At 32.8% G+C, this 24,880-nt stretch overlaps 1 protein-coding gene across 14 annotated transcripts in view; it reads right to left on the bottom strand.

Annotated features, from left to right (window-relative positions):
• The window catches only part of C2CD5 (C2 calcium dependent domain containing 5), a 96,775-nt gene that overhangs the window by 29,303 nt on the left and 42,592 nt on the right, over positions 1 to 24,880 (bottom strand). For all 14 annotated transcript variants that reach the window (XM_037845255.1, XM_037845259.1, XM_037845258.1 and 11 more), the window contains 4 exons: positions 19,101 to 19,209; positions 7,735 to 7,849; positions 5,051 to 5,146; positions 1,628 to 1,819 (listed from right to left, as the gene is read on the bottom strand). In XM_037845255.1, the coding sequence (XP_037701183.1) occupies positions 1,628 to 1,819; positions 5,051 to 5,146; positions 7,735 to 7,849; positions 19,101 to 19,209 (512 nt within the window). The remainder of the gene's footprint in view (positions 1 to 1,627; positions 1,820 to 5,050; positions 5,147 to 7,734; positions 7,850 to 19,100; positions 19,210 to 24,880) is intronic.

The raw sequence follows: 24,880 nt of genomic DNA, 5'->3' as shown, positions 1-24,880 counted from the left end.
TGGATAATAGATAAGAAATTATCCGAAATATAGCAAGGAGGGACAAAAAGACAGAAAGTACAGATAAGGGAGTAATAGACATAGAGGAGGCAGTGAGAAAATCTAACATATTTCAGTTGGATCCCCAAGAACAGAGAAAAGATAAATCACTGAAGAGTTAATACCTATTCACAAGTTTTCTAAAGCAGATGAAAGACACCAATCTTATTCAAGAAGCCCAATGAATAACAATTATTATAAAGAGAAATCTGTACTTAAGCATTTCTTAGTGAAACTGCAGAAAACCAGAGAGAAATAGATTAGCTCTTAACACAGCCAATAAAAAAAGACAGGTCACTTTCAAAGGAACAAGAGTTAAGAGTAGGAGATAATTTCTCAATGTAGCAATGAAAGTCAGAAGGCAGTGGAATGGCATGTTCAACATGCTAAAAGAAAATAACTGCCATCCCAAAATATCTTTTCAAGAAAAAAATAACTCAATTTTCAGAAAAACAAAACAATTCACCACCAGTGGACCCACCAAAATAAATAGTAAAGGATATATTTCAGGCAGAAGAAAAACAATCCAAGATAGAGTCTAAGATGCAAGAGGAATGAGAGCAAAAGTAAATGGATTAGAAATATATTTGAGAAGAAAACCCAACAGGACTTTGTAATGAATTTGAGGAGGGGAGGTTGGGAAAGAGAAGAACATCAAAGACTACAAGATTTGGCATCAAGAACCGGAAAGGAGAGGTTTATTAAGATATTTAAGTAGAGAAGTAGAGAAAATCAGCAGTTCAATTTGGACAAGTATGAGACACCTATGACACATCAAAATGGAGGTGTCAGGTAAAAGGTAGATGGGTCTGAATCTCAGAAGAAAGTTCTGGACTGGCATTATAAACCTGGGGTTCATAGACATATAGATAGTATATAGAACTATAGGGGTTGATGAGTTCAACTAGGAAGAGAGCTTTGAGAAGAGGGTCTGGGGCCAAGGCTCTCAGGGATCAAGAATGAGGTCAACAAAGAGGCTAAAGACTACACATAAAGGTAAGAAAAACATTAATTGTGACCTTGTGAGGTCAAAAGAGCCTCAAGAAGAAGAAAATGATCAACTGTTTAACTAATGCTGAGATGTCAAGTAAGATGAGAACAGAAATGCCCAATGGATTTGGTGACCCGGCAGTTGCTCCTGACATGGAAAGTTACTGCTGTTTCCTGTATACCTGCCACAAGTTCACATTTCTTACTCCAGTGCATTTTATAAGAAACTACTAACAACTAAGTGAAGTAGTAAAAGAAAAACCACATAGCACTAAATGTGTAACATACTTAATGTCATTAAAGTAGTCTATAGTGAGTCACATCCCTAGCCTGCCGCAGGTTAATTCATAATCCCTATAACATTTGTTCAAAATTTAAAAGTTTAAAAAATACTTTTGCATATAAACTTATGAGAATTTTATAAAGAGGGTATGTTTCCTCCCAATTTTACATAGGGTAAAATACAAGGTTCAGCTAGGATGACTTGCCCAGGGTCACATAGGTAGGAAACAGCAGAGCAGATATTTGAAAATAAGTCTATTTGACTCTAAACCCCATACTTTTTCTGAGACACCAAATGCTATTTACACAAACGTACCTTGCTTGAATTAGACAACCTTTTCCAATAACTGTTGCATCCGTTGGGAGGTCTATAGTTGTAAACAGAACATCAGGAACTTTTTGTTTCCTGCAGTTATAGCAATAGGTGAGATGAGCTGGAAATGGCATATTCAGTTCATCATATGGTATATGGCAAAATCCACAGCCTGGGGGCAAATTTTCTTCTAACCTATAAATACATAAGAAAAAAAAATCAGGCATTCTAGAAATTCTACACATTTTTTTTCAAAAACATATCACACATACAGTAGTTGGTATGTAAACTCTAGCAGAACTTCTACCAAAGCAGGCTATAAGAGTACCACTATGTTAAGAATTACAAATACCGTTAAATGAGAACCATACACCTTCCTATGAGAGAAAAGGATTATACAAGCAGAAAGTCATTTTGCACCAATTCATGTTTGGTGACTTAGCACTTGACAAAGACCACTACTATCCCAAAGTTTGTTCTGCATACAAGTTACAAACATTTGCATAAACACTGGTGAAAGGATACAACATAAAAATAAATGGTTGACCTTTTTAGGTTCTAAAGAATTGGGGTAGCTGGTGGTAGATACCTGAAACTATCAAACTACAATCCAGAACCCATGAATCTAGAAGACAATTGTATAAAAATGTAGCTTATGAGGGGTGACAATGAGATTGGGAAAGCCGTAAGGACCACACTCCCCTTTGTCTAGTTTATGGATGGATGAGTAGAAAAATAGGGGAAGGAAACAAACAAACAAACAAAGGTACCCAGTGTTCTTTTTTACTTTAATTGCTCTTCTTCACTTTAATTATTATTCTTGTTATTTTTGTGTGTGTGCTAATGAAGGTGTCAGGGATTGATTTAGGTGATGAATGTACAATTATGTAATGGTACTGCGAACAATCGAACGTACGATTTGTTTTGTATGACTGCGTGGTATGTGAATATATCTCAATAAAATGAAGATTAAAAAAAATAATAATAAATGGTTGAACAACAAAGGTGACATTTTCCTATTGGCTGACAAACTCGATACAAATATATTCACAAAAAAAATCCTAAGAAAGTATTTTTAAAAACTGGACAACCTAAAAATTTGGAAAAAATATTAATGTATAATCAAATCTACTTGAGAAGAAAAACAAAAGTAAAAAATATGTATACTCAGAGATCTCAAATTTAACATTTCTGAAAAACCAAAAGGCCTGTATGTTGCATAAACATATACAGATCATGCATAAACTACAAATGAGCCACCCAGAAACATCCCATTCATTATAAACTTTTTGTTGTAATATACTGTTTATGAATTCATTTTAGCCTTATTAAAGTGTTTCACTAGCATATTTTTATTCACTAAATTTGAGGAAATCAGGCGAATAGGAATGGAGACACAAGGAAACTCCAGAGAAAATTCCAGACATTCATCCAGCCACATCTAGGGAGCGCTCTGGAAAGATGTGGGTTCTCAACATTCCCTAATTTAAAGCAAGCCTTTAGAAGTTGAATCTTGGCAAATAGACTAATTAATAAGGGGGACGGAAACTCATACTACACTCACTAGGAGACAGGCTTTCTGCATTCTTTGCATGTATGTATATGATTTCACTGAATTTTCACATTAAATTACTCCCAGATATTATTCTTTTACTGTTGAGATGGCATTCTGGTATATCAGAAATGACAGGGAAGTCAGACAGATCTGAGTTGAGCTCTGTGATTCTGAGCAAGTTATTTAACCTCTCAGAGCCTCCTCTGTAAGGTTAGAAAAATAGGAACTGTCTGGAAAGGCTTTTTTGGAAGAGTAAGAAAACTACAGTTAAACACAAACATACATACAGACACATACAAACACACAGGCACATAAACCGATATAATCCTCAGCAGATGGGGGTACTCAGCAAATTTTAGTTCCACTTAGCCTGAAACGAACTTGGGATACCACGTAAGTTGCTCAGTCACACCAGTACTAAATAGTAGACCCTAGATTTGAATTCCAGTTTGTTTGAATCCAAAGCCCATTGTTACTAGGAGGCACAAAAGGATGAAAACTGGAGCAAATTTAACTAAACACCTCACACAAATTTGAACATAAATGGTGCAAAGTCTTATAAGGAATAAAAAATAAAAGTAGTACAATTTATGAAAGCATTTCACATACGAAATGTACAAAAGGGACTGTCTCTAAACAGTGAAACCATGGGGAATCTTTTTGTCCTTTTACTCTCCTATATTTTCCAAATTTTCTCTAGAGAGCACGAATAATTTTACAGTAGGGAAAAAAAGGTTTTCCTCCTTTACAACTAAGGATGGCATCTGCCATATAAAAGCACTCACTGTATCTATCCAAGCCACAAAACAAAAATAACCACATGACATGGGAAAGATCATTTGTTAAATTAGGCTTTTCTTTCTCCTCAAGAATTAAATCCACCGACACGTGAGAATTATATTGCAGCACTGGGAGAATCAACTCAGTGGCAAAGGCAGTTTTCTCAATAAAACATTCCAACTTAGTTTAGTATACTTCAAAATTTTCCTAACTTCACTTATTTATGATGACTTAACAGCTCTGGAATATATAATGGTGAAAATCCATATTAATACTGACAGAAGAAGAAACTGGCCAAGGCATTCTGTTTTGAGTACCAGAGCTATCTTTCTTTGTTATATAGAGACTTGCAAATTTATACTAAATTTGACCAGATACAGAATATTTTATTTCTTCCTTAATATATACTTAATATATCAACACAGAAAAAAAGGGAATAATTAAGATTTATATTTTTCAGGTAGACTCAGTACCAAACTAATAGTTTTCTCTATATATGTCTGATAATTTTCATGTTTATGGAAAGCTTTTTTTTACATTTATGGAAGTTAACAGTTTAAAGCGACCAATAATTAAATAAACCAAAACAGTAAGCTCATTTTATCTAATGCTTTTATTTTCACATATATTAAATTTATACTTCAATTTCCATGAAGCTTTTATAAATAATTTTAGTACAAAACAATATTTTGCTATTTTTTAAATTAAGAACTTTATGAAAGTTGTTTCATGAACTTTTTCTGGTTTTTTGGCGGGGACTGTGGAGACCAAGGGAAAGGAGAGGAAGAGAAAAATCAAATAAAGGAAATTATTTCTAAATTGTGACAAAACCAAAAATATATATACTTTAAATTTTCCAATTGTAGCCATAAATGTCAAGCTACTAGAAACAATAATGTGTAAGAGGGCAGAATTCAATACTTCTTTGTTGCCCTAGTTGGTTAAACATGAGTGAAGTGCTTTGTCCTTATTTCTACACTGGACCACTTCAACCCACCCACATAGAGAAGAACCATCTTGGCTCTGAGGGTAAAAAGTCAACCTCTCCCCTCTCTGCCCCTTTGGAAAAGAAGCCAGGCTGCCATGACAACCTCTGTTCCAAACAGCCCTCCACGGTGCCATCCTGCAGAAATCGAGGATTCAGTACAGCTGCCGTGCCGGATGCAGATAAAATACAGACCTCTTCACTGTAACAAAAACAAGCACACAAACAAGTTAATATTCTTAGGCAGTGTAATGTTGGAAAATGTTAAAATATCAAAGGTGACCATTTAAATTCAAGTTAGATTGTATGATGCACTAAACATTCATATAGGATGACCTCCTAAACCTAGAAAGATAAGTAGTGTAACTTTATTAAAATGGAGAATAAGAGATAAAGTATAATATAATGACAATGGCTTTCTTTAAAATATGGCAAGGCTGAGAAACTGAAATGTTTCAGAATATAAGCAGTAACAAATAACACTGCTGAATCCAGCAATAATCTATTTAAAAGCTTATTAAACTTCATTAAAAGTATTCTAAAAGTGCAACTATGTAAATGTCTATATTACTATAGCTTGATTTAACCTTAATAATATAAAGGGATCTAAAACAAATAATATAATTTATTCAAAATATACTAAAAGGAGCTTAAGCTACATCACTATACGTATGACAGAAAACTGATTTTCAATTTGATTTTCAAAATAATTCTTCAAAACTCTTTATTACATATCACCCAATTTGAAAACTAAAAAACTAAACAATCAACACAAGTATTGAATGAGATCACCCAAAGAAACTGAGAAAAGTAACAGCATGGGTGTTAAATGCTAGAAACAGAGGTAAATGGAACAGAAACATAAGGAAAAGACAGGAAAAAAATGATCACTTGGAACTATGAATAGAGAAATGCTCAGATACCAGTGGGCACTAAGGATGTCAGCAGGAGTGAACACTTAATTCATTGAATAACATGGAGCCATTGAAGGTTTCTGAAGCAAGTAATTACAAGAGCAGAAATGCATTTCAAGTTTTATATGGTAATGGTAATTAAGATGCGTTAGAACAGGAAAAAGAGATGGGATTTTTAAAAAGACATTTATTTGAAGTCTAGAGAAAGAAATTAAGGAGCTTGCATGAGATCAATTCAAATTTCTAAGTAAATTAAATGGATTCATTTCTGTTCACTCTTACATGTATAACCTATCTCTAGTCATGCTGCATCTACAGCTCTGGCCTTCTTCACACATGTTTTTCCTTCAGTCTGGAATGTTCCCCTTATGTCTCTTTTCTACATTTATATAATCCATGCTCATCCTCCAAGACTCAGTTCAAGCATCCCTTATTTCAGTGATACTTCCTTCCAATGCTAGTTCTGAACTCCACCCTCTGGAATTCAAAGCATCCAGGGATACTTATTATCATAAAATTTATTAAACTTGTCATAATTCTCCAGGAGAACATGAATCTGATGGCAAGAAGGATGTCTTTTAAAACAGTATCCCTAGGACCTGAAAGTGCATGACACTAAATCAATGAATGAGGCAAGGACAATCTACCAGGGAGTGGAGCAGTAAAAGGATAATGAAGTCAGTAGTTTAAGAAAAAACTACTATGGGAACAGGAAAGTTTGAGAATATAATAAATGGTCTGCAAAGGAAAAGAAAAGGCCCAAAGAATATTAAATAGCATTGCTCTGTAATGTCCACGTTTAGTATAGTTAATTCATTTACTCTAACAATAATGATCATCACAAGGGCAGAGAAATCTGGCAGTAAGAATTACCTAAGAATAGAAGGTGGAAATAAGATAGCAGAAGGTCAAAGGTTTCCAAAGTGCTATCAATTAAACTTTTGAAGGGGCTGAAAGTAGGGTTCAACAATGGTTAAGTGAATGCAGAACCTAAGGATGAACTGGGAAAACTCTTGGTTAAGATAAGGGTCAAGAACAAAAATAGGTGTCAACGAGAAAATGGGATGGGTAGAAACATATTAAGTTGTGATCTGAGAGTGAAATTTTATAGTTTCACATTTTTTAAATAGAAGAGTTTCAAGAAATAATGATGTCTGAAATACAACAGAAAGTCAAGTGAGGACAGAGGACTTGAGAATGAGAAACTACAATGCCAGACTATTAGGAGAAAGTCATGCATGACTGGAGATGGAAGAGAAGTAATCAAGAAATGCAGAAGAGTAGTTTGGAAGTGGATAACTCTGAACCACAAATGGTGAGAAATTTAAAGAAGAGGTTGTTCAAATGAAGTCAACAGAAAAAGAAATTGGGAACCAAGAGTATGGAAGCCCCTTCCTAACTTGGCAGAGTAAAGAGGGATGATTTACTGACAGGAGAGAATTACATTACAATTAGTGAAAGGAGGCAAAATGAATTTACAGACTAACTTTAAAAATACATGGGAGTTCATTTACAATAGGTTAGGAATTGCAAGGGTCCCAGTGGGTAGAGCAAGAAGAATCATAAACTCGAGTGTCTGCTATGGGCCAGTATTACATTCTCATTTAATTCCTCAATAATCACATTTGATAGTAATGAATAAACTGAGGCTCAGGAGAGTTGTCACTTTCCCAAGGTTTCACAGTGATTAAGTGGCAAGATAACATTTGAACCTTGATCTGATATACTGCAATGCCCATGCTCCTAACCACTTTGCTATCCTTCTTTTCTCTCTATTTGCACAAAGCTTTTTGCTTTTCCGATGACATTCAGTAAATTAGGTATAAATTTAAATCTAGGTGTAAATCTAGAAAATCAAGTTGTTATTCTCATTTACCAGATGCTAGTAGATTCACTGTAGCCCACTACAGCATGGCAGCCTAATGCTTTAGCATGTGATTTTATTTCTTGTCTGATTTCTGCCCACCATGCATCTCGAGTTTCTGGTTCATCTGAAAAATAAATTTTAAATCAGTTCACTACTCAATAGCACACTGTCTAAATGAATAAGAAATAGTTAAAATAAACATATTTGGGGTGTGGGGGGGTACAGAAGTATTGCTCTATAACAGATTTTTAAAATTCAAATCTTTAAAATGCTACTTCTTAAAAAGCATAATATTTAACTTGTTAAACTTGATTGCTGTAAAACTAACAGCCAAATTCTATTTGCTTTATTACTGTAAGGGACACCTGTAAGAATGCTTCTTATCAAATAAAATTTAAATATAGACCCAGAGTTTCCAGTTTATAACCTTAAAACTGAGAGGTTATCCTATGTCTCATCTCACTGAGAGAACACCTTATGTGTTATATCCATAAATTTAATTTTACTCTAATTTCATTTCCTGGTACCTATTTTTTATAACCCAATACATTCTGGGTTCTTTCCAAGGTAAAGATTTGTCGATGTTAAAAGAGAGAAAGCCATCTGTAGCCATCCTTCTAAAAGAAAAAAAGGAACCACCCAATCAAAAACAAAGAACAAACACACAAACAAACAAAAGGAAACACATTTAAAGGATTGATACAAACAATTCGATTAATGTATATAAGGACAAATTTCAGGACACTATAAACTCCCTGTATCACTCTGTAATTAAGAAAATGGCTTATAATCACAGAATTGTATTTTATTACCATAGGGGAGTCCAATATTGCTTGCAATGGAGCATTGTAATTGGAGCATCTGCCACATGTACTTTCTAATCACTTCCATTTAGCTGCAAACTATTGGTGAACAGCAGCTGCAGATTATAGTAACTTTTTATGTGCAAAGATGTCAAAAACAGAAACAGTCTATAATCAGCATATCCTGATTAGTTTCTTTCTGTGGCAATTCCCATTTGGGATCAATGTGAGATAGGAAAAAATGTAATTAACTCTAAATGGGATGCTAAGCTCTTATTGTAAATTTTCCACATAAAAGGCACTATTAAAACTGAAAATCAAACAATCCAAACACTTTCTATTTTTGAATTGCAGTATACATCCAATTTTCAAAATGTTTTTCCAAATAAGTAGACTAAGTAGAACTATACTTACTACTAAAATACTGACAACAGCAAAGTAAAGAAAGGGTAAGAGGCTTGTTGTAGCTCACATTGATATGATGTGACTTTGTTTCCTCCACAGGGAGGAGATTAGCAAAGGGGGAAAATGAGGAGATAAGAGCCAGAACTACAAATGATGACAGTCAATTCTTGAATTAAGGTTTTGATGCAAGACAGAGCTACTCTAAAGCTTTGTTTCAGATGATGAGAAAGATATGCAGACTCCAGAAAACTTAGGGAAAGATCAAAGTATGAGATAAAATAAAGATAAGGAAGAGAAATAGAAAAGACTACAATGTGGTGGTACCAATCAATATTTTGAATTTAAAAATGTATGAGACAATTAGGTGGTCCTATTTTGCACATACACTCCTGTATTAAGAGAACTTCTTCATATTCCAAACTGAAATATATACATTAACAGCACATGATACATTCTCAAATCCATTCTTTTTCTTCTGAGATATGTTTGTGGGCCAATGTGAATAGCCATCATCTTCTCTTAAAAGGGAATTTTTATAAGATAAACTATTATTCAAGAAGTCTACTCTATCAAATTAATTATGATTCTGTGAAAAGAGATAGCATAAGGAAATTAGAAATATATCTCAGTATAGAAAATAATTATTTTCCTGAAATGCCATATGTAATAAAAGTCTAACTTTTCTTAAACACACTAGCAAAACCTGCTATTTACTTTTCGAAGTATAAATATTATTTGCTAAGGCAAATAATTGTATACTAGTTTTAATAAGAATGGATTTCTTACATTAGGTTTGCCTGCATCTGTACAACAAATAATACATGGTAGCTTAAGTTTCTATTTTAAAAAGGAAATTTACAGGAAGTCATCCACAACATTGTTTCTAAAATAATGAAGATGGAGGAAGTTACTTATTTGAAGTTAAAAATTTATTTATTTAGAAATGGCCAGCATGTCTAAGCAGAAAAATCAGTAATAATAATTACTATGAGATATGTGTAACCACATAGATACAAAGTTTATTTATATCAAACTTACCTTGGGATAACACACAAAATAATCATATAATTACACCATACACTATGAAATAAGTGGCTGATTTAAAAAAACAAAAAACCAAAAAACTGAATGCAGCGCAAGTGTAGCATTCATATTCTTCTGACAAATTCACAAGCAGCCTTTATTTTGACACATGAGCCACACAGTTGCACATGGGGATGCCATTGTTGATTCCAATAAGGTATTTACAAGTTTAATAAAAGCTAAAGATTTACATAACATGGAAGCTAAGAAAGCAAATGGCGTATGTCCATACTTCAAAAATTCCTTAAATTTGGTTTTTAGCTAAAGCAAAAGCTCAAAGAACAAAAGGGTTTGCAAAGCAGATTCAGCAGACAGGAGCCAAAAACAGTGGATATTTTGGCGCATGCTTGGATCAGGTGACAGTACAGACTGAAAACTATGGCAGCTCACTGAAATGGTTACAGAAAGTAATGGCCCTAAATTCTAGGTGAAAGCAAGGCAAGCATACAATAGGGAGCACTTAAATCACGAACTAGTAATTGTATTAACAATAATTATCTAATACTGTAAGCAAGAAGCCAAAGGGTGAACTCTTTAGCAATTAAATTTAGGAACTGTATAATTAAGATTAATCGATTTATTTAATATTAAAGAAAAGTTAAACTTTTCCTCAAAAACTATATTAAACTCACGCCAGAGGTGAGTCAGAGAATATTCAAGTAGTAATTACAATCAGCCTAACTTATTACAAATAAAATCCCTACAACGGAATTTTTAATGCTTATAAACTGCTGACTAATTTTTTATAAGAAACATAGTGAATCTGAATTTTTTATTTACCCTACTAAAGTACAAAATTAAGGGTCTATCACACTCGTATAAAAGGCAAAATAAAGAGTCTCGTTTAAAAAATTATGGCAACTATATATGTCATAAATGAATAAACTGGATATAATTTAGTCACCTGAAAGGTAATACAGCTGAGATGTGATATCACGTTTAATAAATATTTCAGAGATGTCAAGAAAAACAATTCCTTCATCTTTAAATATTATCTTCTCCCAAATATCTAAAGAATTATACATAGTTATATAAAGGTATTTTCTTCAAATTATACTGCATACTACTTTGTCTTTTCAATGGGTCAAAACTCTTCATAGATAATATCGTAAATCTTTTAATATGATCTAATTGGAGGAATTAACTGAGCTCTAGATCAATACTTCTCTGGTGTCCCTTTCAAGGGTAAGGTCTACTTGTGTTAACATCACAATTAATTGATTTTTACTACTGTTACTTTTCTAGAGTATGACCATAGCTTGATATCTTGCCATCTTTTTAACATTTTATCTTCTTTCTGAAGTGTAGGTAAACTGATAAAGAATTTTAAAATGACAGTAAAAGTTTATATCTCAGAAAGCAAAGAAGTGAACCCCTCCATATAATATACCTTTTATTAAACTCTATCCCTTTGAGATTCTTAGGTAATCATGCATTTGCAACAACAAAACCTGGACTACCTATTTTTCCATAGCGCTGGGAGACAATTACTCTACCCTTAAGAATAATCTTTTAATCTGGTTGAAAGAAAAAAAGGAAACAGATAGTTATTAAACCTAATTTTTAACTAAATAAGAGGAGATAAAGTGTTAGGATGGAGCAAATAAAGGTTTTTAATATAATGATAATCTATCAGGTTAATGGACAACATGAAAAGCTACATTCTCAAATACATGAAAGTAAAATTAAGCCCATAACAATCTTTTGAAGAAGATAAATGTACCCTAATGAAATAGAAATTAGAGAGTTCAGGATTAAGGGAGCACAAAACCTCACACTGGGTGGAGATTCAGAACCAAACTATGGAAGGAGAGTCTTACTACAGAAGAAGTGATATGGTTAATACAGAGTAAACATCACGATGCAGTAATTTGGGATGTTAGTTAGGATGGTAGCTGGGATACAATCCATTTTGAACCAAACTAGAATATCTTTACTATCAATAAAAAAAAAAAAAAATAAGATATGTAACCTACTCCTCAAAGAAATTTTTTATAGGAATATATTCAATTACATATATATTCATCACTCTAATATTACTGGTATTGAAGACAAGATCACATATCATACATGCTATATGTATACTTTCTTGAACTCTATTTCCTGAAAACCATATTAAAATACTAAAAATCAAAACCTGCTTAACTACTTAAGGCTTAGTTTGTACATCTGTTCATGAATATCTCTCAGATGTAGTGAAAAGAATAATTGCTGAGATCATCAGTGGAATTCAAGTTCCAAGTTCCATTTAAATAATGCACACATGCATACACACACACACACACACACACACACACACACACACACACAGCAAAGTGGTGTAAGAAACAGCCCAGATTGGGTGTGTGAATAGGATGTCTGCCAGGCTTAACAATGATGTCCCCAGTTCCAAATACAGTTCTCATCAGATAGTAGGCACTCCATAAAATCCACTGAATAAAACTAAAAACTGAAAACTAAAAACAAAAAAATTTAATTTGGGTGAACAGACTGATATATACATTCTATACATATTTCCTTACATTAACTGACTCACATTTTTTTAAAATTAAATTATCTTTTCAAAGCAATAATAATGCTTATTATTTTTCTAGATGTTTACTATTAATTTTTGCACCAAAAATAAGGTCAATTTTCTAAACAACTATAATTCTGTTGGATAAGAGAAGGTAGTAACATTTCCTAATTTCAGACCACTAATCTAAAGCTTGCCTTATCACTAGTAAAAGTTTACTATTATAAGATTGAGAAAATCCTAATAAGAATAATATGCCCTAAATTCTACAATTTGTGTAAAACAAAACCTTGTTAAAAATGTTTGCAAAAACAAAAGATAACTTATCTAGTTTTAAAAATTAGCTTTAACTAGCATAGGACTTAAAACACTCTTAAAAATATTTACCAAGTTTGGAAGCTATTTTGTACTAGCACTTTTCAAACCACATTAAACAGCCACCTTATATTTCCCTTGCTGTTTGCTGAAAAACTCAGCTGGCAGGCATCCTATATACAGAGAAAGAATATATTTTCTCATCTACCCATTAGTGAGTAAAAAGTTATGTCTGAGCTATTCAGAAATACTTTTAGTGATAAGGTTATGAGAAAAAAAAAAAAAGATGATAGCCATCTGAAAAATAATGAGCTAGAACTATCAAAACCTACTCTTAAAATATGTTTTACAGCTCAGCTTTCAAATAAACGTGAGTTTCCAAAGAACAGGAATCAGTAGCTTACGGGGATTTTAGACTTGGAGATATGTGGAACAATCATGATCCCTCCCTGTACTTCTGTTGGAAGCCACCAAGAGCCTGTCTCTCTCCCCACATTTTACTACTAATTGCTAAGTCCTGCTGGTCTTACATTCTAAGTGTTTCTTGAATTTATGGATAAGAGTGTAAGCTCTAAAGCCAGAGTACTCAGGTTCAGACACTTTCTAACTATCTTGCCTTGGACTAATCGTTATGCTGCACTTAGCTCATGTACAAGATGAGAATAGTGCCAACCTCAGACCTGTTTTGAGGACTGAATGACTTACTAATTGTAAGTAACTCGGAATTCTGAATGCCTGGCACATTTCCTATCGCCACCAAACCCTAGCTCAAAACACATAACTTACCTAGCCTGGACTACTATCTAATCTAACTGGTCGCTAGTCTTTCTCTAGTCTTGCTGACTTTAAATCCATTCTCCTTGCTGTAGTCAATGATTTAATGCAAATCTGACCATGCACTCACTGTTACTGGCATGTTACACACAAGATCCATAAAAGCTGCATCCTTCTGCCTAGCAGCAGGATCTACCTTGCCTTCCTAATGTCTGTCATGGGCCACAAACATACGAGACAAGATAAGAAAAGGTAAAAAATTTTAAAATAAATTCTCAGATATTGAGTTTCCTTCTTCCTGCTATATAAAAATATTTTTTTCACTGCAGTTAACACAAACAAGACAGCAAAACAAAAGAGAACAGGAAAAAAAAAAAAGAAAAAAGAAGCTACACTAACCAAGACATTGTATACTGGGTGGTAAACTTTTTAAGTATGAAATAACTGTGTAAACATCATCAAACAAGTACTGGCCAGGATGCTATTATGCAAATGCTGGACATTTCAGAACCATACTTCCGAAAAATTATATTCTCATGCTGAAGGAAGAAGTATTAACATGATGTAAATATACTGTCTGAAATATAAATCCACGTTTTCTATATATTCCTCAAAACCAAGCTCCAGAATAACCACCTCTATAAATTTCTCTGCCACATAAAGTGAATCATATCTTCCTCTTTAACTCTGTATGTTTTATCACCCCACACCCCACAGGAAATCATTTACATGTTCATCTGTCCTCCCAGAATAAGAGCTTCATGAAGGCAAGGGGATGGTCATCTTTGTATACCTAGTATTGAACACGGTGCATGGCACAAAATAAATTATAATAAATGTTTGAGTGATACACCACTTTTATGATATATTACTGTGTGGTGTAACACATTTTTCTACTCTAAAACATCTTCCCACATTTCAATGTTTCTAAAACAAGAATGTGTACTTAATAAGCATATTTAATATAGTAGTGTTTCCTTTTCTTTTGTCTTGAAAAGCTATCATTAAATTGATGATGAATCATATAATACATGGTATCAGAGAAAACAGCAAATAAAGTATGGATGAACAATTTCTAGCATTAATAAAAACCATATCAACAATTATTTTTCTTACTTGTTTTTCTATGGCAATTTCTTGATTTTCTATGGTAATATAGAAAAGCAGTGACTAAATATTTCCAAAATACAGGTAAAATACAAAATAATTTGACTATCTTTACCAAATATGTCATATTTTATCAGAATTATGAAGTTAATTTTCCCAGACTAATTTCAAAATCACTTATTTGTAAAATGTACATTACCAGAAAGAAACTAATACTTCAGTAAAGACATAGTACTATGAGAATATTAAACTACAAGTGTTATCTTTTATTTTCTTTCAATATTCTATAAATTAGATCCATCTTTTTCTTCATAAATTTACTACCTGACTTTATTTCAAATGATGGCAAGATATACTGCTTCCTAACCCATATTTCCCATGCCAAGTTCTTGTAATTCTGCTTACATGGATTAATGTCCTTTGAATGTCTGTAACATTTCAGTTTTGCCTTTTCTACTTTTCAAATTGTTCTATCATCCAACTAACATACATGAAACCAAATAAACATCTTTGCCTTGACAACTTTTCAGTTACTTAAATTATCAATGATCAATCTGTTCTCAATGTCCTCTTCCTATATAATTAGTCTTTTTCACTTCCCACTAAGCCAATCTGCTCATGTTTTGAGAATACATTCTTATTTTTATTAAATGAATCCAGCAAAGCATATTTTTAATTTCTCACTAAAAATCAATTATAAGACATTACATTAAAAATGAGAATTTTAATTCTAACCAAGTTTTTGCAATGCTGGCAAAAACTTGTACAGGAAATAGAGGAATTTCCTTAAAGATTTACCACTTGATGTCAGTCTAGTTCTGCAAAGGTTAGAGCAGATGAGATTGTTTATTAGACTGAATTTAAGTAAATCTGTATGATGAACATGAGTCATTCATAGTCAAACATGCATTACTTATGGCAGAATTGCATCTTGAATGCATATGAACAAAAAGTTTACAATATTGAAAAGCTTATGGGATATTATCTAAAATAATGAACCCCTTGGGTTTTTTGGCTCTCTTTTTCTATAAACAAATACTTTCTGATGCAAAGAACTGAAAAAGTTCTTTAGGAAAAGTGCCAGCTTCTGATATTGAATCAAAATGGTTCTATTATATTTAATTTAAAAATAGATAATATAAGATTTATATATATATATTCAGAGAATATACTTCTATCAGAAAGAAAAATTAATTGACTTTGACTCTAAACCACATCATCAGCTGTAAATTTCTCTATCTTGGTTTGGTTTCTTTAAAAGTTATAGACTATTCAAATATAAAATCACCTAAAAAATTATATTCTCATGCAGAAGGGGGAAGGAAGGAAACTTATGAAAGCTTTTAATATCCCCCAAATCTGCTCTTAGTTATCAAGTTTTAGAACACTTCTAGAATTATAAATCAAAATGCTAAAAGTGATAACATTTATAGTTTTTAGAATACTAAATATATTAAATTCAAACCTCAATATGAAGTTTAAATATGCTTTATTTCAAATATTAAGTCATTTAATATTTACAATATATTTAACAAATATTTGCTTAAAAATAACTCCTGTGCCATCTACCTGATACAGAAAAATATCAAAAATATAATACATATAATTTAAAATTATCATTCTGAAAGTTAATCTCCTAAAAAAATCAGTCACAATTTATAGTGTTTCTATGGTTTTGATTAATTATTAACATATTTTTATATTAGCATTTCCAAGGAAATTATAAGAATTGTAAACTATGTATAACAGAATTGTCATTAAACCTATTTAATCTAGAAAATTTCTAAATACTTCACTGAGCTGCCATAATTTTTGTCAGCATATGTAGTACTGAATGACCATTAAAATACCTGAATTGAAACTATTCCAGTCTAGCAGTTTGTAAGATCTTGTGTTACCCATAATTCCGACAAAGGCTGAGTTCAAAACAGCAAATTAGTAGATCAGTTTTAGGTACAGAATAGTAGGAATAAAACAAAAAACACTACAAACGAGAACACAATTGACAACACCACTTGACAGGAACTGGAAAGACACAGACAGCAAAGTTAATAAATAGTAGAAATAGAAAGGAAAGAGGGGGCATGCTATAGTCATCTAACAGTAACTAAAATCTAATGATTTAAGACAATTACATTGATTCTGTAAACCACCCCATTTATTCCCTTGCTGTGTGCATCTGTTTTCTTAATATTTAACAAAAGAGGACATTCTAAAAAATAAATATCCTAATAATAATAAGCTATAGAGTTAATAAGTGGTAGTAGTTTTAAAATAACATTTCTTTCTATACTGAATATGAAATAAAAATTTCCCATAATCACCAGTTGAAAAATAGCTAGAAGACTCATTTGAGACTGCAAACAGCACTTTTGGCTTTAGCATATTGCATCTCAATCCATCATCAGTTTCTCTCAACAGAATAACTCAGTGACACAAAGTTAATACATTATCATTATGGTAGATGCTAATTTAGAGCTTTACTTTGTTTTGTTTTATTTTAACATTCAGCTTTTTTCAAAAAATTAACATTCTTTCATAATTAATTATTTAGAGGTACTGAAGATTAGTAAGATTTCCTTGAGAAATGTTTTTTAGTGTATAATACATATAACAAAGATTTTATTTTAAATTAAAATAATATTATACTGGAACCAACAGAATTTATAACTGATATGCATTTAATTCAAAGTAAAACAAAATGAAAATATAACTCATAAACCATTAAAAGTACTTATATACATATGCCCATAACTTTTAGAAAATAATCCATTAGTATCTGAAAATCTACATGTCAAATGAAAAGATATTCTGAAAGGGAGGAAAAGAGAGAATGTGTGAGCTGGCAATTACAATACACAAAACATATTTTGTGAGAAGGATTCCTGTTTTCTTCCCTGGGCCTGAATTCTTACATCTGTCACACAGCCAGAATAAACTGGCAAGTATGATAAACCTCCAGAAGCAGGGGTTTTTTTTGTAAAAGTAATGACATTTTAAGTACAGCTCTCTACTTAAATTTAATTAGCCCTCATTTGTTCTCCCAGACTCCATACTTCCTCAGGGTGTGTGAAAAAAATGAAATGAAATAAAATTGCTTTCAGTTAACAGAAGACACTTCCAAAATTGAATGTATTCCTGAAACCACTTTTGGAGCTATCATAATGGTGGGTGCCATATATCAAAACTGAGCCAGTGGTCCACAGAAACACAGGTCACACAGTTATTGTCATGGATCTGAACTCAGTATTTCCTCTTACTTTCCAAATTATTCAAGTTCCTAAGAAAATGAGTTGGAACTTGGCATAGTCTTCAAGATTGCAATAGATTAAGCTGGCATTAGTCTGAATTTGCCTTTAATTACTGAAGAATATACAAATACTACAATGAAGAAAAGATCTTAAATTTACCAGAAAATAAGGAACAGGAAAAGAGAATGAATAAACTAAAGAAGAAAAAGAGAAGACATGCTTAAAAGATGTATCTATGAACCTTTAGAGTTAAATAATCCTGGCTAGTATTCCTTTTATGAAATCTCCTTCAGAGTCCTACTGCTCAATTCACAAGTGTTTAAGGTATATCATCAAAGTAAGTGGCTTGATTGAGCAAGTGAATGAGATTCTATTCAGTCAATGTGATATGCAAGAATACATTCCACATGGAAAATTCCTATCATTCGTCATGCTAATTTTAGATTTAGAAAAATCACCAGAGCATTTCTAATCCAAGGGCCTGAAATTAGTAGGATTTTGATGCCTATCTTTTTCTGTAATCATGGCTCCATGTTTCAAAGAAATGACCTACTATTCTTATTTGTTCGCTCACATTAAAAAAAAAAGATACATAGAGGAAACTAAGGAACCAGAGACATCAGTTTTTGTTTTATTTTTAAATTCTTAATTACTCTATACAATGTTTACAAGTACATTTTTTAAAAATACATTTTTTCAGGAATAAGTAAATTAATCTATGAAGAAAAATTGCTAGTGAAAAGAATTAACAACTTAAGTTAATGGCTACAATGATCAAATTGCAAAATTTTTTATCTGCTTGGGCCAAAGAAACTAGCTGATTCAAAAGTTAATGATTACATCAAAGTGATACCTTGGCTAAAAATGAATCCAGTTTTGACTGTTTTTTTTTAACAGAAAATTAACTAAAATATACTTCTACATAGTTTGGTTACTTTTAATTAAAATTACTACAAAATTTTTAAAGTAATATGTGCAAGTTTTTACTTTCTTTTTAATTTCTCTTCAAATAGGTTTGGCTTTAAAAAAAGCATTATAATAATCAACTTTAATCACAATTTAAGTAGATGAACAATTAAAAACCTTTTAAACAAATTAAAAACAAACTTTTAAAGAACATACCAGGATTGTGGATACGATCCAAAAGTTTCACAGAACGTGCACTAACAACACCCCCAACATGCACAAGAAATCCAGGAGGAAATGCCGTCAAGGTAAAAAATGGAAACTCCTAGTAGAAAGAATGGGGAAAAGGTACAACTGATTGTGCGTAAAGTATTAAAAACTGCTTTTTAAAAACTCGTCGTAAGAAAACATATACTATCCCTTGAAACAAAAGACTATCATATCCATTATACATTACACATGTTTAATGATTGTTTCCTTGGATGTTTAGAGCTCCAAATTCATTTTCCGAAATAAATGTTCTACAGAATCCAAATACCTTGCTTATAAATTTTCAATGAGGAAAAACATTTTCAACGTTCCAATTAGAGACATTTGGAATACATTCTCCCTTCCTCTCACTCTCCTACTTTGATATAACGTCCAATAAATATCTACTGCTCAGTGGGGTGGACTCCCCCTCACATATACACCCAATAACAATCTATAGGTAATGACTCCCAAAGCCCGGGGCAAGAGATCTAAAAGAAAGGAGGCCTAAGAGAGGGGTGACTAGAGAATGAACAGTGTGGGCTAACAGATACATAAAAAGGAAGGAGAATATGGGCAAATATCAAGCTGAAGTGTAGAGAACAGCTGTGTGAAGTTACTCTCCTTACTCTTATCAACACCACCAGTGTAGCAAGAACAAATGCAAGCAAACGAATTTATTAAGAAAAGGGGAGAGGTGTGGAGCTGGGGAGGCAATAAAATTCCACAAGCTCTTCCAAGCTTTAAAGACAAAGAGACGCATACAAGAGAGAATTAAGAAATAGCACCTAGGAAGAAAGAGGAGCTCCTTTGGTGGCCCAAATGGAGAGGTCCCTCACATTATACAATTTGGACGTGAGTAAGGAAAACTTAGTATTTGACTTTTCTAGCTACGAGATTAATGTAACTCCTCACTAAGGTCTTTGGAACATAACTGAGAACTAGAAAATAGGCAAAACACAGCTCTCAACAGTGAAAAGAACAGCTAGAATTCCAAGTACTAAAGTCATACGAACACACGATATATTAATATATAATTTTAGGAACACATAATTCTAAAATCTATCATTATTTGATTTTCTGGACTGCAGCAGATTAAATGCAGCAAATAAAAGCTAGGAGAGAGAGACAGAGGGAGACAAATATTACTAGAAGCAAGCACATTAAAAGCAGCAAGATTACTGACAGGCTTCTTAAGAGCACAAAGAATACAAACTCACAAAAGCTAATTCATAAAGCACAGCAACTTGGCTTCCTTTAGCACAAAGGCAAAATAAGTCCTGCACATCTCAGCAACCCAGGGAGGCACAGTATTATATATATACACATATATATATATACACACATACACACACACATACATGTACTCACACATATACATGTCTATATCTATTTAGAAGTAAATTCATATTAGTAAGGGCAAGAAATCCTTAGGCTACGTAAGAAAAGGGTCAGTCTATGCAAGTGGTTGGGTTTGGCTCACCTGACAGGCAGACAGAAGGGAGGAAAAGGGAAGGGAAGATGTCACTTAAATATATTATAAAAATGTTTAGTCAAAATGCATCCTAAATTCTACCTGAATTCTTAAAAATATGTTTCACATGAGAAATGTATAGATAAGCTTATATTGTTAGAATTTTACCTATTTTTCCTAATAAATTAGGGCTTTAGGATTTTTAAGTACACTGAAACTTTTCATTTTTCTCAAAATATGAGGCATGTGATAGCCCCAGAGAGTAAAAAAGCACTTTATATGTAATCTTTACACCTAAATCTTCTAAATATTTAGGCAAGATACATTGAAAATGTTAGTAAGCTAAAAAGAGTATATTACTTCCTTTTAAAACTAAGAAATTGGGTAAATTCACATATTGGAAAACATCTGCATATAAGATTTTAGATAAGTATGAAAAAAAATGAACCTAAATGATTTTCTCTATTTGGGATTCTTTTACTCCTTCTCTTCAAATTTGGGGGGGATGGGAAAAAGGAATGCGAGAGAAAGCATCATGCTAGAGCTGGTCTAGCAGAAAAAAAGTAGGGGAGTAGCTGACCAGAGGTGAAGGTGCCCTTGCAGACGTAAACTCTGTCCTACATGTCTCCAAATCACGTTATCAGACACTGATTCACTTTAAAACAAAAACTTTAACCTACTGTCAATGAAAATGTCATTGTTACTTAACCAAAACTACCTCTTCAGACAATTCTCTTACTAGAAGGAGCCACTGCTGATAGCCACAGCTGACTGTTAAGCACCTACCATCACCTCCACCACCATCACCAGCAACCACTACCGAGCTCTTAGAAGTGACAGGCTCTATGCAAAGTCTTTTAAAACTATGGTTTATAATGTTTCCAACAACCCTAAGAGGGAGGTGAGGTAACTTATTATCTCCATATTTCAGGTAAGGAAACTGAGGTCAAGAAAACCCTTTATTTTTCGACTCTTTCTGAGCAACAAACCTTAGCATCTGGTTTCTTTGTCATTTCCGGTTAGAACAATGAATTAATGAGGATCTGGTTTTAATCTATAGTCTATTACATCTGATGGATTTATAGATCCTCTTCCATGGAAAAGGGAAGATTCCTTAAGATCAGCCCACCCTGCTTTCAATGCCTAGATGTGAATTTCAGGAACTGTAGAAGACATTTTCTCTGGAAAGCCCTTATCTTATAGTATCTTTCCATATGGGAACTAGATGGACTTGACATAATGGATGCTTTTACAAAAACCAAGTCAAAGATATTATAAAAAATATTTTTAGCATAAAAATATTTAATAATATGTGCTCAAAGGTAGGCTAGTTGAAAAACCATCCCAATACCACAGGAACAGACTTTTAAATTGGGATACTTTTTAAAAATAATATGAGAGTATACTTTTTATAAAGTATAGAAATGGGAGTAAACCTTTTAGAAAGAGAAGATAATTTTTTTTACAAAGTCAAATACTCTTTTTATTATCCCAAGAGACAAAAGGAAGCTTTCAAGAAAAAAACTCCATGTTTGATTCCTACTATAGTTTATTTACCCCTACTTCCAAGAAGATCATAATTTACCCAAAGAACTTGCTTTATGTAAGTGTTTCCCAAAGAGTGTTCCCCATTAAGAGGTATTTTAAAAGGAGGGTTCCATGGTAAAATATATTTCAGAAATACTAGGTTAAACTAAGTCAAACAGGTTTCTTTACTGAAGAAAATTATACATCCCGAAGTCTAAAAACTAACTTCCTTTTCCTTAAGGGTGAAATTAGAGTCTCATTGGAAAATCTATTTGCCTTACGTTAAATAGTCCCTGGGTGGCAACTATATCAAAATAAAATTTTTATCTCTATTTCTCATCTCCCAATAACAAGGGACTTATTACCAAGATCTTGGCAACTTATTTGAATGCTTTATGGAGAAAAAAGAATAACACTTTCATTTTTGAGAACTGCGACTTGAAAACCCATTAAATAAAAGATAAGCAAATCAAGTGTCTCTTTCCTCAAAAAACAAAAACAAAAACCCTATAATTATTGAGGGTGGTTAGCAAGGGGTAAAAGAGAATATTTAAATATATATATATATGACATGATGTAAGTGGATCTGCAGTAAAGGCATGATCTAAGGTTCAAGTTGGCAGTTAAGGCCTATTATCTGAAAACATATGAGGAGAATTCTTCATATTTCTGTGTTTCAAATTTTTTTCAAAACAGTAGCCATACTAAAGCAGCCACAAGTGAAAAGGAAGGCATATAAAAAGAACAATATTTTTCCTACTTACTAGATAAACAGGGTAGAGAAGTAGTCCCATAAACTCAAAAATATGCTGCTACAGGGTTAGATAATATAGATATACTAAAAACTCAGTTTTACCAAATTTGAAATGAAAACTAGAGTTCTCCACATCTTTGGTGTTAACTACAAAGATTATCTAATAATGTATGTCCAACACGTTAATGTGTTGAAATTTTCAAGAACATTTAAAGGCATATTTGAAAACATAATTTTATCCAAACTAAATTTGAAACAATTTTCATCAATTAACATTTTCTCCCTTTAAAGTCAGAAGCATTTAAAAATTCTTGGCACATGCTTATAATTATGCCTAAGAGTTTCCCCCTGAGTACCACTTTGTTGCTCAGATGTGGCCCTCTCTCTCTAACTAAGCCAGCTCGGCAGGTGAACTCACTGCCCACCCCCCTACGTGGGATCTGACTCCCAGGGGTGTAAATCTCCCTGGCAATGCAGGATATGACTCCCAGGGATGCATCTGAACCCAGCATCATGGGACTGAGAACATCTTCTTGACCAAAAGGAGGATGCCAAATGAAATGAAATAAAGTTTCAGTGGCTGAGAGATTCCAAATGGAGTCAAGAGGTCACTCTATATGCACTATATAGATAACCCTTTTTAGGTTTTAATGCATTGAAATAGCTAGAAGTAAATACCTGAAGCTATCAAACTGCCTTGACTCTTGAAGACAATCGTATACCAATGTAGCTTACAAGGGGTGACGGTGTGATTGTGAAAGCCTTGTGGATCACACTCCCTTTATCCAGTGTATGGATGGATAAGTAGAAAAATGGGGACAAAATACTAATGAAAAATAGGGTGGGGGGGGATGATTTGGGTGTTTTTTTTTTTTTTACTTTTATTTTTTAATTCTTATTTTCACTTTTTCTGGTACAAGGAAAATGTTCAAAAACTAGACTGGAGTGATGAATGCACAACTATGATGGTACTGTGAACGACTGATTGTACACTTTGGATGACTGTAAGGTATGTGAATATATCTCAATAAAATTGAATTAAAAAATTCTTGGTACAGACAGTAAGGTGACAGGCACAACATACAGGCAAACTCCACAATATCAAATTTTGTGGCAACCCAATTCGTTCTGTTATTGTGAATTCTATAATGGTAATTAGATTACAAGAAATCATAGTCCTACTGTGAGGGATTGGGGAGGAAAAATAAAGCTAATATCTCTGCAGAAAATATAAAAATAGGAAGGGAGAGAAGATAAGAGCATTTTGGCCTAAAAAAATGACAAATGGATACAGCCATTTTCCCTTTGTCCTCCTTTTCTCCACCATGCTTTCAGTGTTTCTCTATATGTGGTTTCAGTGGATGATTTGGATGTTTAGGTGGATTTTTGGTGGCAGTAGTTGGTACGCCTGCAATTATGAGAGCAGCTGAAATGTAACTATTGATTCATAGCTGGGTTCAGCTAAAATCTCATTAGTCTGCTTAGTTAAGCTCTGTTCTTTCCATCCTTGTCTAAAAGTAAATAGTGCCTACACAGATACTTTTAGAACATAGAAAGAGAATCCAGGAAAAAAAATGTTATATTGTTTGTAATGATAGGATCTGAAAAATACTATTGTCAAGAGCCAACCTACAAAGAAAAGGAATTTGCTTTTACAGGTACTTGTTATGGGGGGGGGGGGGGGTGTCACTTTTTCTTTTTTTTTTTTTTCCCAAATGCTACTATAAAATGGAACACGTAAGAAAAAAATTCTGTATATGCTTATGGCTTTCAAATAAAACATAATGAAAGCTATTAACTGTGTCTAAAATAACTGACATGACATATAAAATCATGCACTGTATTAGTTATGTAGAAAAAAGAACATGAGCCTCACAAGAGTTATTAAATGAAAAGAAAAACAAAAATTTTGCATTACGAAATAAAAAAGCTGGCAACATCTGTTAAAAGCTTAAATAAAATTTAAATAATCAAGATTAAAACTAGAAAAGC

This window comes from Choloepus didactylus, chromosome 8 (assembly GCF_015220235.1).
Source record: "Choloepus didactylus isolate mChoDid1 chromosome 8, mChoDid1.pri, whole genome shotgun sequence".
Taxonomy (NCBI): Eukaryota; Metazoa; Chordata; class Mammalia; order Pilosa; family Megalonychidae; genus Choloepus; species Choloepus didactylus.
The sequence above is the reverse complement of the archived record's forward strand: the minus strand, read 5'-3'. Positions and strand labels throughout refer to the sequence as shown.